An 18,275-nucleotide genomic window follows, 5' to 3' on the forward strand; every position below is an offset into this window, starting at 1 on the left:
CAAAAATCAATACATAAATTATGGGATTGTTTATTTTTAAAGGATAACATGGGTATATATTTTTTCTGTTTACTCTTCAAACAGTTTCGTTTAACCTAAATACGACTCTGTGTATATCTTTAGGTGGTCATTTTTTGGTTTAGCTTTTCGACGTTGACTCGCAATTCGCACCGCTTTCCGCCGTTTTATTTACATTATTGTGTTCGGGCACACGTGTTTCACTATCATATCCAGCGAGGGAGAATTTCTTTGTGTGTGTTTATTTCCGTTGCAAAATACGGATTTACGTCTCTTTCAGTCGGGTCGCAGCGGTCTCTGCGCGCCGTTTCTTGCGTAATTTATTAAGGAGACAATGGGGAAATGCGCACTTGGCTTGAACCATAGCCGCGGTGCCCGCAAATGAACCACGCTCCATGTCTTAAACGGAACAAAACGGTTGACCATGAAATTGTATAACGTGTTGCAACTACATTGCGCTAAAATCTAAAATCCATTTAAGGGGATTTTTATCGTTAAACAATGATTAATCAATAATTAAATAATAAGATTGTTAAAACAATTACGTACCGTGTTGAAATATAAAATAATAAATTTTGATTTTAAATATTTTTAGGTTATTTTTATAAGACGTCAAAATTATAACTACTGGTGACATCTATGGATTACTTGACGAAAATTAAAATTGCCTTTGTTGATGAAAGTTAAAAAAAGAATAATTCGTGGTAAATGGTTTAGCAATAATTATTATCGGGATAGATAACTTTTTTTTATTTGTGTAAAGAAGAGTTTATAGAATTGATGACTTTGTTAAAATTGTAATGATCATTTATTTAGTGATTTTTCTTGATAACCTCGTTTAGGTTGGTAACGAAAGCCGAGTACGTGAAGAAGCAAAACGCATCTTTGAAACACCGGCTCCCCTAATTAACAATTAACATTCAGTTCTTCGGTAGGATTTTTTTCAAGGTAAGGCCATCCTTCGTCCCCCAACTTCACACCCACGACCTTCATACCCGCCCACGCCACAACCGTCCTGAAATCCAACCCGATAACGATAGCTTGGTGTTTGTAAACACATGCTTCTTGAAATCCTGCCCCATTTCCGATAATTTTCGGCCACGTACACCTTTTATCGACTCTTTATCGCTTTTCCGCCGCCGTCAAAGCTCATCCGCCGACTTCAATCGGCATTCCTGTGCAGTTTGGGACGGAAGCGGAGCGGCGCAACCGCGACTTGAAGGTTAGGCATTTTTTTTCGCCCCTTTTTTTCCCACAGATATGACTGATAATGAAGACTTAGGGCTTGGGTCTGAGGACCAATTGGACTCGTTGGACGACACCAACGGTATCAACGACGATGCTCTTCTGAACGACACCGACGGTGACGGTGGCGGAGCAGATGACCCAGAACTAGAGGCCATCAAAGCTAGAGTTAAGGAAATGGAGGAAGAAGCTGAGAAATTGAAGCAATTGCAGAACGAAGTTGATAAACAGATGAATATGGGAAGTCCTCCTGGACTTAGTAAGTTTTATTGGTTATATAAGTACTTTTTAACACTTTCATTTCTCTTCATTTCATATTAGAACTTTTTTAATTCATATTTTTCATTTTCTTCAAGTTTGTTTATTAGTTATTATTGAACCCATTTGACCAATTAATGTTTACTCTTAGTTTCATTATAATACATAATTCAAAAATGTGTTACGATACTATGTTAGAACATCTGAACTATTTCTACAGTATTAAATAGTACTTTTTATATTTAACACATTATTCTGTTTTTAGTTTTAGCTTAAATAACCATCTTCATGGCCTTTTGTCTTAAAGAGACAAAGAAATCATGGGAGTAGATAAATTATAAAATGGTTACTCAAACAATCACCATTTTGTCTACTTTTTATGTATTCCAATTATTCTTGGATTTTGTTATTTTTTGTTTTGGGACCATTTTTGCTTTGGGCTGTTGCTATTTTTTTGTGAAGCTCTGTAATATATGTATTCTAAAGATGGAAAATTAAGTGATGAAGCTAAATCATTCTCCAAGAATGATTCACTGTTAACATAAAAGAGTAATTTAAAAGTTAGCAAATACATACAAAAAGTATGGATATAACATTTTTGATTATCACTGCACATATTCTTCCTTCTATTAAGAGAAATTAAGGTTACATAACGTTTTTTCTTTTTAGGTTTCAGTTCAATAGTTGAGACAAATTTGTGGTTTTTGGATATAAGAAAGAAAGGAGGATGTATTTATGTTACTTTATTTTTTGATGGGTGTTTTACATTTCCTAGAAGTGTTGATTTTAATTTTCTTCTATAAATTCATTACATTGTAAATATGGTTGTTGTGTTAACTTTTCCATATCTTCAAGTTGTTTAAAAATGTGATATTTCTGTTGATGTGTCTCCAGATATGATGTGTTTTCAAATCATGTTTAAAACTTTCAAATTTGTGACAGGGTTGATCAAATTCATTGCAGTAAGAGCTGCATTTTTAAATAATTATTATCTTTTTACATCTCAATTAATTCTTATTCTCCTAATACCATATCTGGAAGTAAACATTTTATTAATACAAAGCTAATGTTATGAATTTCTATTTCAAGTAGATTTAATAAAAATCCAATTGGTGGTTAATACTTCTAAAATCTGAAATCATTTAACAGTATTTTTTAATTTTGTTTGTTAATTATTAGAAGCAGGAATAGCAGTTTCTGAAACAGCTTCTATTAACTAAGGAAAGATGCATTTTTTTTAAATCTAAAAATATACAAGATTCTCTTATATTTTTATTCTTTCCTTTCAATAATAATTGCTATATTTTTAAATATTTAATTGTGTTGGTGAACAACATTAAATCATAGAAGTATTCTTTATGTTTTAATTGCCAATAGGATTGCTTTTTACATCAAGAATATTTATAATATTATAGGTTTGCATCTGTTTGATATATCATACATTAATAACAACCTTCCTATGCAGCATAAATTATTGATTTCTTCATTTACATCAAGATTATTAATGAAACTTCGAAATAGCCCATAACTTTTGTTGATGTTGTTATTGTTCTGCCGTAATTTTAGCTAAATAGTGGTTACTTTTCGCAATACGTTCTAAATTTTCGTTTATTTGTTATTATTGAAACTTCTTCAAAAACAATGGAAGTGTATGAGTTTAAATATGAGTCAAAAAAATGTGATTTTAATAAGGATGAAGGTTTTGCTTTATTTCAAGATCTTATTGAAGAAACTTTCGAAGAAGATGACTTCCCTGGTTTATTTGAATCAGGTTTTCTTCACCAAATTAAACCATATAATTCTCTATTAATCAACTGAGATAATATCTTAAGGTACCGCTTTTTTCTCATGAATTTCCTCTTTAACTTATTAATCACTGAAATGTTTTCATCACCAGTATATCTAATAACGTTAGATTGAATCTCAGTGGTCTCTTTCTCTATCTGTTGCATTACTGCACAAACCCTTGCCTTATTAGTTTAGAAAACTTTACTAATAGTCATCTTAATTTGATTTTATTTTTAAGTTGAAGTGTTTAATACATGCTATTATTATTCTTTCTTCTTTTGTGATATGGTTTTTCTGACGATTTTTAATGTTTACTTCTTCTATGATACTGTTATTATTTAATTAGTAGAATTATTAATACTTCTGTGATTTTTACGTTTTTTGGAGAATAATTTATCTTCTTAGTAATCAACTAAAATGTTTGCAAGGAGGAGATTGAAAGTATCTATGGGACGTCTTTACATAAGTTTGTATATAGGAGGTAACCCATGACGTGATAGATATAACCTAAGCATCATATACCTAACATCAAAGCTTTCAAATCAAGAAAATCACTATGCATAAGTTCATTTATGTTATAAGTTCGTTTTATTAGTTCCAAACTTTAGTATGAAATGTATGGTGCTGAAACGAAGATAGATCCAGTTTTCAAATGCTTCCTAATTACTTTCTCTCTCTGTTCAATGCACTATGAGACTAACTATGATTGGCTATTTAAACCTTAAATTTTTATTTTGACTTCAACTCCGATTGAGTTATGCCTGAAATTATTTAATTAATAACAATTGTATATGTTTATTGAATAATAAATCCCTTTCCTTTGATTCACTTTCAATGTTTGCTTGGTTGTTTTTAAGGAGCTTTTTGTTTGACAATGTGCAATACTAAGCACATCTGTGTAGGCGAGTAGTTTTTAGGCCTTTTTAAGTGATGCTTCTAGTACCAGGTCGAAACAGTATGGCAGATAGCGCGCTCCTTGTTTGACACCAGTGTTGATATGGAGGGCCTCTGTATGTTAGTTGTCACTACTGCTTTGGATCCAGCCATGGTCATATTAATGAATTTTATATGAACCATTTTATTTCTATTTCGACTGTTGAAAGCTTGCGTAAAATCTCTGTATAAAATATAATAAAACTCGGCGAAACCCACAATTAATTAGTTGGCGTAATTAGTTAGTCTATTGTGTATTATGCCTGATACAAGTTTTTAAGTAACATTATTGGTCTATAGTTGAAGCATTCAAGACATGTCTGCAATTGAAAATTGGGCTATACATAAATATGTATTTATGTGTCTATGGGATATCTTCATAAGAACAAATTAGGTTATTTTGATACAATATTTCACCAAAAAATTTTACAAAAGCATTTAATCCAGAAGGAAATCGGATTAAAACGCATTTTATAGCGAATAATAAAGCATTTTATAGCGATATTTAATAATTTGAAGAATGTGATTTCGAATCTGTGGAAAATTTAATGAAAGCTGTTACCAACCTAGAAGTTGATGTGCGAAAAATAAACGGTCTTGATAAGATGAAATGCAACTTATTAAAGAACAACCAACCTTCGAAATCTTATTTGTACATCAGTTAGTTAACATTCATAGTAAAATAAGGAATAGATTGTAAAGTATCCATAAGAAACATCATCAACAATCCAGTAAACAGGCGTGGTCTCGATTCTACTTGTACTCATAGCTTTATTGAGTTGGATATCAACATGATTAGTGAACACAGTACTCTACGACGAAGTACATCAGACCCAGTGCTGTCGATCTAAGTATGGAAGCTGAGAAACCTTCCTGTTCGAGGTATTTTGGGTGGTTGTATTATGTCAAGATAGATTTTAAGTTGGTAGTTGGCCATCCTGTTGTTTAGGTGCGAATCCACAATGAGAATATCTCATGAGATTTTCGTCTCAGCAATAATTTCGTTGTGGAAATAGGGATTGAAATACGTGACTAGAGATAATCTTGTGAAACAATGTGTCATGAGAGTTTTATTTCTTCTACAAGTTTCAACGTATTTCGCATGAGATATTTATTTCACGCGCTACATGTGAGTTTCGCTGTTGTGTCGGCAGATAATTATTTGTTTTCCCCAAAAATGAGTTCTGCAAGTGAAAAAAATGGTTTAAAAAGAAAAGAATAGTGTCTAACTGGACAAGAACTATGATACTGCAGTTAATGGAGTTATATGAATGCTATCCTAATTTGTGGGACTGTTCGTTCGAAAACTATAAAAATAGAAATATTTCAAAATCAGCTATCCATGAAATTTTCAATAAGTTGGGAATTCCGACTCAAGAAGTGAAGAATAAAATACATAACTTTCGTTGTTAATTCCAAAGCATCAACAGAAAACGAAAATACACTAAAAGTGGCCAAGCAGCCAAAGGGACTAGTCGTCCAGCTGCTGGAATTAAATCTTGCAAATAACGAAAATCAGCTGCGGTTATTCGAAGAAAGTTCTTATAACATTCCTTATCAGCTCAATCTAATTCTTCTAATAATATGTCCATTATATTCTCTGCGAGAATATCTGTGAGACCTTTTCGTTTCTGATGTAACGACAAGGTAATAGTAACAAGCTGCAGCCTTTTCTTAGCCTTTTTTGATGAAATGTTTTTGTAAAATCACTACAAAACACAAATTGTTATTTCTTTCTACTATCCGTGCAAAAAGTCAAGCAAGGCCTCACTTTAGAGATCGATATCTTCGTAATCGCTCGATGAAAAAAATTGCGGTAAAGTTTATTGTAATCAGTAAACATTTCTGCGTATCATATGTTAATTTGATTTAAATTTTCGAGTCCGCGTTTTTTCTTTTATCGCGAGTTAAGTGAAAAAAGTACCCGATTTTTGAGAGTGTCAGCAACTTTGTCTACTTTGCGATTTTTTTTTTCCAAAACTATTAGACGAAAAAATTTCAAATTTGAACTGGTGGTAAACCGATGTGTTTTTAATGTTGGGCATATTTTATTTTTTCGATATTCCATATAGTTTCGCGGAAAATCGCGGTTTAATAGGATGCGGTTATTTTGAAAACGACCTGGCGGATTTCAACGCAGTTTTTACCAAAATATGTCAAATAATGTCGGTAGTCGGATTCCGTTATCAGTTTTTCAAAATTAGAGCTCCCTAATTTTTTAAGAGCGATTTTATGGAATTACAAATTGAAGAGAAACAGAAGAAATAAGCTGTGCGGGGTGACGGGGGTTCCGTCCAATCGGAATAGATAATGTGTCCCAGACAGGACGTCGCGCCTTATTTCTTTATGTAGGTAAGATAAAGGCGCGATGTACTGTCTGGGACGCACCATCTGTTCCGATTGGACGGAACCCTCCACTCTCCCCATAGCTTATTTCTGTGTTTAAGAACACATCAGGCTACCACCTGTTCAAAATTCAAATTTTTTCGTACGATAGTTTTCGAGAAAAAAAATCGCAAAGTTGACAAAGTTGCTGGTACCGTAAAAAATCGGGTACTTTTTTCATTTTACTCGCGATAAAAGAAAAACCGTGGATCCGAAAATTTTCAAATTAACATATGTTACGTAGAAATGTTTAGTGATTACAAGAAACTTTGTCGCAATTTTTTTTATCGAGCGGTTGCGTAGATATCGATCTCTAAAGTGAGGGGCCTTGACTTTTTGCACGGATAGTAGTTACAAACAACACACAGTGACACATTCTTTCACGTTACATTGACAACTATGGAAATAGCGTATTCAGAGACACTTTATATCATGAAACAAAAATTTCTGAACTCGGGTGTTTCACAGAAATATCTATGTTCTGTGGAAACACATCTGAGATAAATTTCTCATGAAACAAAAATCTCATAAGATTTTAATCGCTTTGATTTCGTCTTGGCGATATTGGACTGCGATATCCAGTCACGGAAATATCTCCCCAGGGTAGCCAGGTCATTTTTTATAATTTACTCAATAGTCTCCAAATCTTTATGGATTGTAGCAAGCGCCCAGTCGTCTGCGTATCCGAACTTCTTCGATGTGGTTTCGGGCATATTTGCTATGTAGAGACTGAAGAACAGGAGAGTAAGCACCGATCCTTGTGGAAAGCTATTGTTCAGTTTCATTTGGGTACTAGTATTGTCGCTCATGATAACTTGGAAGCATCTGCTAGAGAGCATGGCATTGACTATTTCATTCATATCGTTAACAGCCAATAAGAATTCGCGGTTTTCCGTCAATTGCGAGTATTTCAGCGGTTATTTGGCCGTAACCATGGAGAACGATAATACGAACCTTTGTATTATCGCTGTAATACGAACCTTTGTATTATCGCTTGTTTGACATTTAATTAATTTCGAGACATCCATGCATGTTTCCATAACAATCAATGTAATTTATTAAAAAAATATTAAAATTCTAAAAATATGTATATTTTTTATTCATGAAATAGTCTAGCCTTAAAAAACACCACTCGACCTTCGGTCTCGTGGTGTTTCAGGCAATACGTCTCGTATTATCGAGTATTTTCGATCGTCTTGTTGTATAATATATGATAATATCAGTGATCTTTCTGCATGGGATGGCTTGGATTACTTTATACCATGTGTGTCAAATGTCTGGAATATAGACAATAACTTCGCCATTTGTGGTTTTAAAGAGAAATGTTTCAAATATAAAATTCTTTATTAATTGTGGCGCATTTTTTGACGATACTTGCTTGTTTACATTGTTCTTTGTTTCGTTTTATTATTTGTTCATTTTAAATGGGATGCATATATTTTTTGCATACTTTTTAAAGGATAAGTCTCTCTATGCGATGAACATATTAAATCATATGGTTGTATAAGAAAAAAATCGAAAAAGAATGCGTTTTTTGAAAGTCTTAAATCAGCTAATTACAATCAAAGTAGGCGCCGAAATAACGCCGTTGACAGCTTTAAATGTCAAAAAAATTACAGTTTCAACAATTATCAATAATTAATAATGTATGGCCATTGGTAAGTGTCTTTTTAAGATATTTTAGATACTGTGGATTGTGTATCTGGATAAATATTATTGAACAGTGCGAACACAACGTTTTCTATCACCTGCACCGTACCCATACATTATTAATATTTGGATTCTTTGTCGTTCGCTTAATTGCGCCATATTTGTTTAAACTGTCAGTTTTTTGACATTTAAAGACATTTAAACCTACTTTGACGGTAATTAGCTGATTTAAGGCTTTTAAAAAACGCATTTTTTCTCGACTTTTCTTATACAACCATATGATTTGATATGTTCATCGCATAGAGGGACTTATCCTCTATCAAAGTATGCAAAAAAATATATGCATCCCATTTAAAATAATAATGTTGGTTGCCATAGCAACGAAACAAAAAACAATACAAACAAGCAAAATTGCCAAAAAAATGCGCCATGATTAATAAAGAAACTTGTATTTGAAACATTTTTCTTTAAAACCACAAATGGCGTAGTTATTGGCTATATTCCAGACATTTGACACACCCTGTGTATTAGTTCTTGTCGCCATACGTTATCGTATGCAGCTGATAACTCAATGAAAACAGTAGATGTGTTTAATTGTTTTTGTAAGCCCGTTTGCACATAGGTCTGTGCAGTTGCGGATTGGTTGAAATCTTGCTTGTTCCATAGGTATGTGTTGTAGTATTGTTTCCTGTTATACCCGTTAACTCTTCTTAGATTTAATGCAACGTTTAAGTACTATTGATGATTACAATTATTGTTTTCATATTTTTTGAACATTTTTAAGTTGATGTCATTACAACCAACTTCCGGTGTTACCAGCGTGATAAAAACTGGTACATTGTATTCTTCATATACGATTTTATTATCATATTTTTTATTGCAACGTCTTAGGTAATTACGTTTTTGAGAAAAATCCCTGGTACGGGTGGTCTGAATCCCCCGGTATAGCAGGGTTTCAAAAAGTTTGTAAGCCATGCTTATAAGCGCAATTAGGCGGTAGTTTTTTCGTGTGTTCTTAGCTTGCCTGGTTTTAGAATAGCAACGATTTTTGCCCTCTTAAGCTAATGGAGAACATTTCCAGTCTGAAAGATATCTGAAAAGAATTGCACAAGCCATTGCCTAGTAAATCTGACACTGTGCTTTAGAAACTCAGCATGAATGGTATCAAAGACGGCATTTAGGACTTTCCTGTTTCAAGTTGTTATCTTTCTTGTTGGTTGTTCTTTGGGTGGATTGCCGCTTCCAAGATTTCTCAGCAAGAACCAAGCTTGCCTACTCGGTTTTTGAAATTCTAGGTTTTCAATTGTTTCAATCCATTTCACGCACCTTTCAGCATAAATGTTGTGGAGCAGTTCATCTGCAATTTCCTGGTTTCCATCTTCACAAAATTTTACTAACAATTTTGTAGAATAAATGTAATTGATTAGTTTATTTTGGCTGAATATTTGTCGATAAAATGTTTCCCCATTAATATCAATTCGATGAAAAAATGGGAAAATCACATTTTTGGAATCCTTGGAACAATAATTTTCAATCACAAGTATTGCTCTTTTAACAGCTTTCACTTTTGTATTACTATTTATTTTGTAAACAAACTTTTTTTCAAATGTAATGAAATGACCATTATGTTAATATTACATATATATTCTAAATAATTATGTTAATAGACACTAAATGTACTTTTATAAACAAGGAGGTAAAAACGGAACAATATCATTTTTATATCATTTCATCACAAACTGTCACATATGTAGTTTAATGCAAGAAGTTTGTGGATATATAAGATGTTGTGATGCCGATACTAGGCATCACAACATCTTATTTTACTACTATTACAATTTTACTAGGATATATATCCCATCATGAAAAATATTATTTCAGTCTTACGTTTGGTTGTTCTAACATAGTAACTTTTGAGTAAAAATTATTCATTTTATTTGGATTAAAAATCGCTTGTATAAGATATAAGAGAACACATTATAATTTTTTTTTTAATTGTTAGCAAGTCCATTAAACATGTCTATTGAAGAAAAAATGGAAGTGGATAATCGCAGCATATACGTCGGCAACGTTGATTACGGCGCAACGGCCGAAGAATTAGAGCAGCACTTCCACGGATGCGGTTCTATAAACCGCGTTACGATACTTTGTAACAAGTTCGACGGTCACCCGAAGGGTTTCGCTTACATTGAATTTGGAGATCGTGATTCCGTGCAGACGGCAATGGCAATGGATGAGTCTTTGTTTAGAGGAAGACAAATTAAGGTTATAACAAAAATATTCATTTATTTAATGGATTTATTTTGGTTTTTTAATCTTTGATTTTAGGTGATGCCGAAACGAACGAATCGTCCAGGATTGTCGACCACCAACCGGCCACCGAGGGGTAGAGGGATGTTCCGCGGAGCCAGTAGGAGCACCACCAGGGGTTATTTTCCCGGGTATCGACCCAGTCGCAGGCCAAGGTAATATTATCTCAAAATTAATAGAAAATAAATTAATTAACCCATTTTTTTAATGTTTTAACTAAAAGTAGCATTTAATTGAAAATAATAAATATTCCTGTAATTGTTCTAATGTTTTTGGTAATGTTAGAAGAATTATGGAATGTGATTAAAAGATGGGTTCTCTCTGTAGCTATTTTGGGCCAAGGAATTGAAAACGAAATTTTCGCGCTAATAAATCTCTCTTAAAGATTGTAATAATAATAATATATTTTTTTCCATTGTTGTTTGTGATGTTGAACGGAATTTTTTATGTTTGTTTTGCAGGTACATTCCTGCGTACAACATAGTTTGCCACAAACATCAATAATTGTACACACACAGTATCGACTGTCGTGGTTCGAAAAAATAAAAAAAATTACTAGACCACTGATGTCGTTTTAAGGGCTGCTTCTTTCGCTAATTTTTTTAAGCTAATTTCAGCTTAAAGTTTTTTTTTATTTATTATATTATCATTGTGTGATATTATTATTTTTTTTTTTTGGTTTAATTTACATCTGTATTTTACCGTTTAGAAGCTAACGATAAACATAAAGTAGACCTTAAAATGTGCTTAGTTAAGGTGTATTTTATGTGACCCTTGCTCTAAAAGATTTTCAGATGATCTGGTCCTTTTTCAGATATGTATATCTTAACAATTATTGTAATTTGAAACTTCCAGTGTATGCTAGCAAGGAAAATAAAAACACTGAGTACTTTGCGTGGACTTTCATTGTGAATAATCTCTCTCTTTTTTTAAGTTTTCTTGGCCCAAAATTCCTCATTATTTTATTTTTATTTACCAACAAAAAAATTAAAAATTCTGACAAGTTCTCTTTTTGTTTAATAGGAGTTATCGTCGGGGAGGATACTATGCCCCTTACTAATGGGTATACAGGTTTTAAACCTTTCACATTTTGTTTTATGCATATAAAAAAAAGCCCCATTGAGTTATTAAGTTCAATACGTCACACTCAAGAAAAAAAAGAAAGGGAAAAAAAAGAAAAAAAAAAGAACTGTAATTTTCAATTAGCTCCAAACAGTATCTCAATAACTTATAAAAGAAAATAATCTCGGTAAAATTACCGAGGTTGATTCATCATAAAACATAGAATTCATTACAAAAAAGACAAAAACACAAAAAAAAAAATAGTTAAGGCATGCGTGAAAAAAGAAAGAAAAAAAATCGTCGTTAAAAAAATATAGAGTATGGAGAAAAATTAAAAAGTGATTTGATAAAATCATTTTTAAAAAATAACAGAAAAAAAGAGAGATTCTAGGAGTTCTAAAAATCACACATAACAATACTTAGAAAAAAATGGAACAAACGCAACCAAATAGTTTTGTTATGCATCAAAAGTAGGATAAACATTTCATTTTATTTTTGAGAAATCGATTTCGGACAATTTCATTTTTATGGGGTGCATTTTTTTATTATGTTACTTTATATTTAATGTTAAGATTCCAGGTCCCAACGTCTCTTCTATCATGGGTCGCAATATTACTGTGTTCTTATCATAAAAAAAGAATTCAGTAACAAAAAGAGAATTATTAAAAAAAAACTGTAAAATATTAATACTATAATAATACATACATAATAATAATCAATTCTGGTGTACAAGATAAAAGTTAATAATAAAGGAATTAAATGTAACTTCTTTAGTTTCTTCTACTTTGGACCTCTTAAGATATGTCACCAGAACGCCAGACAAGGATTAGAGGAAGGGTCAGAAATAATTTTTATATATTTTACAAACGTTTATTGAACATAACACTACTTTTAACTTTTAAAGAAGTTAACTTACCGGTTCGTTAACGAATATTAATGAGTTATAGTTTTTAATATAATAATTTTATAATTCACTCTAAACTGGCCCAGTTATATGGACACAATACTTTCCAAATACCTTCCTATCTACTAATAAGTGAAATGTAGCATAGTTTAAAATAAATTCAATGTTTAACAGGAATTTATTATTGGTTGTGCTTGTGTTTTTTATATAATTTGTTATTGTTAATTGTGTTTGCCAGCTTGATTTAATAATGGTAAGTTTCATGTAATTTGTTAATGTATTACTTTTATGATGAAATGTTAATAAATAAACGTAATATGATTCTTTTTAAGAAACTAAAATGGACTTTGAAGCAGAATATGATAAATAATGTAAGAGATTTTCAACATACAAACCAAGAAAAGGATATATTATTAAACAAATGTTTTAGAAGGATGATGTTTATAGAAGAAAAGGTGTTGTCAATTTTGTAATCAAAGGCCTTATTGGATCACCACAACAAAAATTTATTAGTTAGTTTGTTGTTAGAAAGGATTGGATTGCTGTTGCAAAATATATTTTGATAAAGAACAGCATGGGTAAAGCGGGAAGGATTAGACAAATCGGCTGCTATTCAAAAGTGAACATCATTGAAATTTGGTTCTGCAACTTATCCACACCACCTGAAAAGAACCTCAGTAAGGCCATTGTATAAAAAAGGTGACAAATCAGACTTTTCGAATTATAGGCCAATCGCTTTAATACCTAATGTTGCGAAGGTTTTTGAAAAGATAGTATTGATGAGACTTGAAAGCTACATTTACAAAAATCAAATACTGAATGAGTCACAAAATGGCTATATTGAGGGTAGATCTACAACCAGAGCAATTTTTCAGTTGATGGAATTCTAACTGGAATAACCAATAACGAACTTACCGGTTGCATAATGATGGATCTAACCAAAGCGTTTGATAGTGTTCATCACGACACCCTTTTAATGAAGATGGAAGCTAGAGTGGTTCAGATCTTACCTCTCAGACAGGGAACAGTGTGTTATCGCTTATGATCAAAAGGGAAATGAACTAGCATCAAAATGGGTACGGGTTCTACAAGGAGTGCCGCAAGGATCGATATTGGGACCGTTTCTATTTCTCTTATACATCAATGATCTTCCTGGAGTAATTGATGATTTACTAATATTATTCGCAGATGACTACTACAGTATCAACTGCGAAAACGGAACAACAATTGTCAGCACAAATATAAAATAGCCTCAGTTTACTGTATAACTGGTTTTCTAACAACAACCTTCAACTTAATATTGAAAAAACAAACATTATGATGATTGGGAGTGCTGCAGCGACCAACTGTGACATCAATTTGCAATTCAATGGCAAACAACTTACCCGTGCAGAAGAGGTGATGTTCTTGGGTGTTAACATTGATGTGAATCTTTCATGGAAACAGCATATTAACGATTTAGCTATCAAGATAAATCGGGCGTGCTATGCGTTGAGAACTATTTCGCGGGTAGTTTCAGTGCAAGCGGCTACAAGTGCGTATTACGCATCTTCTGGGGTCATTCGGTTGATTTAAGTCGTATCTTCATAGCACAGAAGAAATGTTTGAGAGCAGTTTTCGGACTTCAAATGAGGGAATCGTGTAAACCCTTTTTTTAAAATTATAAAATTCTGACAATGCCGTCGTTAGTGATTCTTGAATCCGCAATGTTTATAAAAAATAACTATACTTTCTTTAAAAAATATGAACAACAACACTGTTATGTTACACGTGGAGTAGAAAATGTCTATTTACTTCCACCAAAAACGCGGTATACTAAGATACAAAAAAGTACTGTTCACTTTTGTGTTAAGGTTTTCAACCATCTACCTAATAGTTTGAAAATAAAGCCATCCACGGGGTTCAAAAGCTATCTCAAACAACATCTTTTAGAACGAAACTTGTATTCGATAAATGATTTTTTTCTGGAACCATTACAGTAGATTAAATCTGACTGTTTGAATATTATTTGACGTTTTCTGTGCATTTTTGTAAAGATGGAAATAAATCTTATTATTATTATTATTATACTCTATCTTAACATGCAATGCCATAATATAAAACTTTTGTGATATGGTTTAAAATTTTACGCTCTATTAAAGCATGTGGCGTTCACTGTTGGTTTACATATGGATCGGCGTAACATTTGGTATAGGTATTGCAAATTTCTTTGGCGAAGAAATCCATTGGAATTTGTTTAAGCATATGCAGATTGGGGAGGATAATTGATAATAAAGAAACTCTTACTGAAGGATAGTCAACTTTTTAAAAGTTGCGCAGGTACATTTTTGCCAATTTTTTATTCCTTATTGTCCTAATTATACAGGTGATTTATTAGCTCACCATCAAACTTTGACAACTAGCTAATCCAATTACCAAAAAAAAATGTTAATGAACATATATGTCCTATTTGAATTATTTATGAAATTATAACACTTTAAAGTTTTAATTTTTATATCATAATTAACTGCTACATTTTTTTAAAAACACATAAATATTACAAATATTGTTCAAAATAGCCTCCTTCTGCTAGAATACATGCTTCACAACGACGAATTCAAGAGTTCTCCAGCCGAATAAAAATGTATGGTTAATTTATTATTTCAGTAGCAGCCATTTCTATTCTGTTTAATAACTGTTCTCGTGTGTATTCCCTCTTGATGCACAATTTGTTTCATTTGATCCCATAAGTAGAAATCCAATGGATTAAGGTCGGGGGATCTAGGTGGCCAAGCAAATAGACTATTATTACCAATCCACTTGTTTGGAAAATATTGGTTTAACCATTTCCGCGATGAGGTGGGGCACCATCGTGCTGGTACCACATATTTTGTATTATATTAAGAGGTATATCTTCAAGTAAATCAAAAAGTGTATTGTTCAAAAAAAATTGTAATTTACAGCGTTCAAACGTCCATCATGTACATGCAAACCTAGTAAATTGTTGTTAAATATTCCACCCCAAACGTTGATAATAATAATAACTTTATTATCCCAACAGAAATTTGTTTTCCAAAAAGAGAGATAATATTATAAACAACATAATTAAGCATATAAACGTACATTAATTGACAACAATAAGTAAATGTATACAAACAAAAAGAAAAAGAAAGAAAACACATTCAATGAAAAATCAAATAACAACAATTCAACAAACTGTTAAGTTAAGCATCGAAGAATGATACACATTCGGTCGTATTAGCAGCTTGCATTAATTTGTTGAATGGGAAATTCAGTCCAATATTTGTGTGGCCGCGATTGGTAATAAAAACATTAAAGTCACGAGCACCAAATCTCGGAACTCTTATATTCAATTGCGACAAAACACCCGACATCACATCCCGAACAAATCTTGCTGACATACACTTCCTTCTGTCTTCAAGGCTCTGGAGTCCATAACGATGTAAGAGATATGGATAGTTCAACTCCCCTCGAGGCGGATAATGACCAAAGTCCAGGAAATGCATGAATCTAATAAATTTACGTTGTACCTTCCGATGGCGGTGATGTACCTTAAATAAGATGGTGACCAAACAATACAGCAATACTCAAGTTTGCTTTTTACGAGTGTGAAGTAGAGATTTATAATTTTGTTTATATGAGCAAATTCCAAACTATTTCTTGTTATAAATCCAAGTGTTCTGAGATAAACCTTAAAAAACAAACCAGGGTCGAACCACACACCGAGATTCCTCACCACAGAAATGCGCGATAGGCAGTCAGCCCCAAGTTCTTCATCAAAATTGATGGTGTTACGTTATAAATGTCATTACCTGACATTTGGAAGTATTCAGAATCAATCTATTCGTAGTACACCACGAATAGAGTCTATTTAAGTCCAATTGAAGTGAAATGCAATCCTGTTCACTACCAATAGTAGTAAACAACTTCAGATCATCTGCGTATAATAGGGCATTCGTGCTAAAGCTCATTGGTAAGTCATTCACAAAAAAATTGAACAGTAGAGGGCCAAGTATCGATCCTTGAGGTACGCCACTAGTAACGCTTATTTTTCTCGATTTATTATTACCAGCCAACTCGACGTATTGTCTTCGATTTGACGCATAAGGACGACAGAAACCGTGTAAGAGAACAATCACACCCAAACTTCTCCAACTTTTCCGTCAACAAGAAGAGCTCTAAACAATCGAAGGCCCATAAGAAATCCGTGTATATAACATCCATCTGTCCACGGCGATCTAGTGCCCTAGATACGTATTCGGTAAAACTCAACAAGTTAGTGGCTGTGGAACTACCTTTGCAGAAACCATGTTGTTGTTCAGACATTCGCGCATTGGTGTAGAATTCCATATTGTATGCCACGATTTGTTCAAACAGCTTCACAAGTTATTTACAATGGCTATTGGCCGATAGTTCATCACACAGCACCTATCACCTTTTTTGAAAACAGGACAAATTCTGCTCAATTTCTACGTTTCCGAAAATTCAGGGTTCCTTACAATTAGATTGAAAATATGTTCATGTTGAAACGTTGTTGAAATTTCCTTGGTCTAATCGCATGTGGATTTTGTAATACCCAGATATGTTCATTATGGTAATTATGTATATCATCTCGTGTAAAACATGATTCATCTGTCCAGAGAACATTTGAAATGAAGACAAAATGCTAACCGTTGCTGATTATCTCCTGGCTGTAGAGCTTGAACATTCTGCTTATGATACGGATGAAGGACTTCGCGGTTCAATACGCGCCATGCAAAATTTTGACTTACATGTATGTTGTGTGCTATTCTTCGAGTGCTGATGGAAGGATTATCAATGACAGCATTAATTACAGCTTCTTCGTCCTCTACATTAACTACATGCGGTCGAAAAGCTTTTGCTGGAGCAGGATTACCTTTTTCTCGAAGTCTTCTGAAAGAATCGCTAAAAACTGAATAGTATGGCAAATGACGCTGTGGAAATCTTTCTTGATATTCTCGTACTGATTATCGAGCATTTCCATTGCAAAAGCCATACACGAAAATTATATCAGCATACTCTTCAGTGCTATAAGCGTACATATTGAGTTTCTTCTTGTATGTAATAATTAAACCTTACAGCAAACTGACATATTACAAGGACAAATTTGTTTTTGTTGAATGTGTGATTTTACTGATTATTAATAAATTGAGCTAATAAATCACCCTGTAGAAGACTTTTATGATATGGTTTAAAATTTTACGCTCTATAAAAGCACGCGGCTTTCACTGTTGGTTTACATTATGATCGACGTAGCATTTGATATATTGCAAATTTCCTTGGCGTTCTTAGTATAATATCTGATACAATACACAAGTTTAGACAGACTAGTTTAAATACTAGAAAAAGGCCAAGAAGTCCATTGAAATTTGTTTAAGTATATGCAGATTGGGGAGGATAATTGATAATAAAGAATGCCATCAGTTAGAGGAGAATGATTCGGAATATGAAGATTTAGTGCTTTTTTCCAACGTTAGATGGCTTAGTCGAGGATGTTTTTTGGAACGATTTTTAGAGCTATTGCCCGAAATAGTAGAATTTTTAAATTCGTTGGGAGAAAAACATAGACAGCTGGAAGATCCACTTTGGGTACAAAAGTTGGCGTTTCTAACTGATTTTATGGGTCATTATAACTCACTAAATTTAGAATTACAAGGAAAAGGAAAAAATATTATTCAATTAGTGAGTTCAATAAATGCTT

At 32.8% G+C, this 18,275-nt stretch overlaps 1 protein-coding gene across 2 annotated transcripts; it reads left to right on the forward strand.

The window, feature by feature from the left end:
* The first annotated feature begins 693 nt into the window (after nucleotides 1-693).
* LOC111429396 (poly(A) binding protein nuclear 1) lies at nucleotides 694-11,776 on the forward strand. 2 transcript variants are annotated; one of them, XM_023065299.2, is made up of 5 exons: nucleotides 694-966; nucleotides 1,277-1,522; nucleotides 10,280-10,542; nucleotides 10,606-10,742; nucleotides 11,611-11,776. In XM_023065299.2, the coding sequence occupies exons 2-5, from the start codon at nucleotides 1,279-1,281 to the stop codon at nucleotides 11,645-11,647; spliced, it is 681 nt and encodes a 226-aa protein (XP_022921067.1). In that variant the 5' UTR covers nucleotides 694-966; nucleotides 1,277-1,278; the 3' UTR covers nucleotides 11,648-11,776. The 2 variants fall into 2 exon arrangements, with proteins under 2 accessions (XP_022921067.1, XP_022921065.1); XM_023065297.2 differs by lacking the exon at nucleotides 11,611-11,776 and adding an exon at nucleotides 11,049-11,481.
* Nucleotides 11,777-18,275: the final 6,499 nt, after the last annotated feature.

Source organism: Onthophagus taurus, chromosome 7, assembly GCF_036711975.1.
Source record: "Onthophagus taurus isolate NC chromosome 7, IU_Otau_3.0, whole genome shotgun sequence".
Classification (NCBI taxonomy): domain Eukaryota; kingdom Metazoa; phylum Arthropoda; class Insecta; order Coleoptera; family Scarabaeidae; genus Onthophagus; species Onthophagus taurus.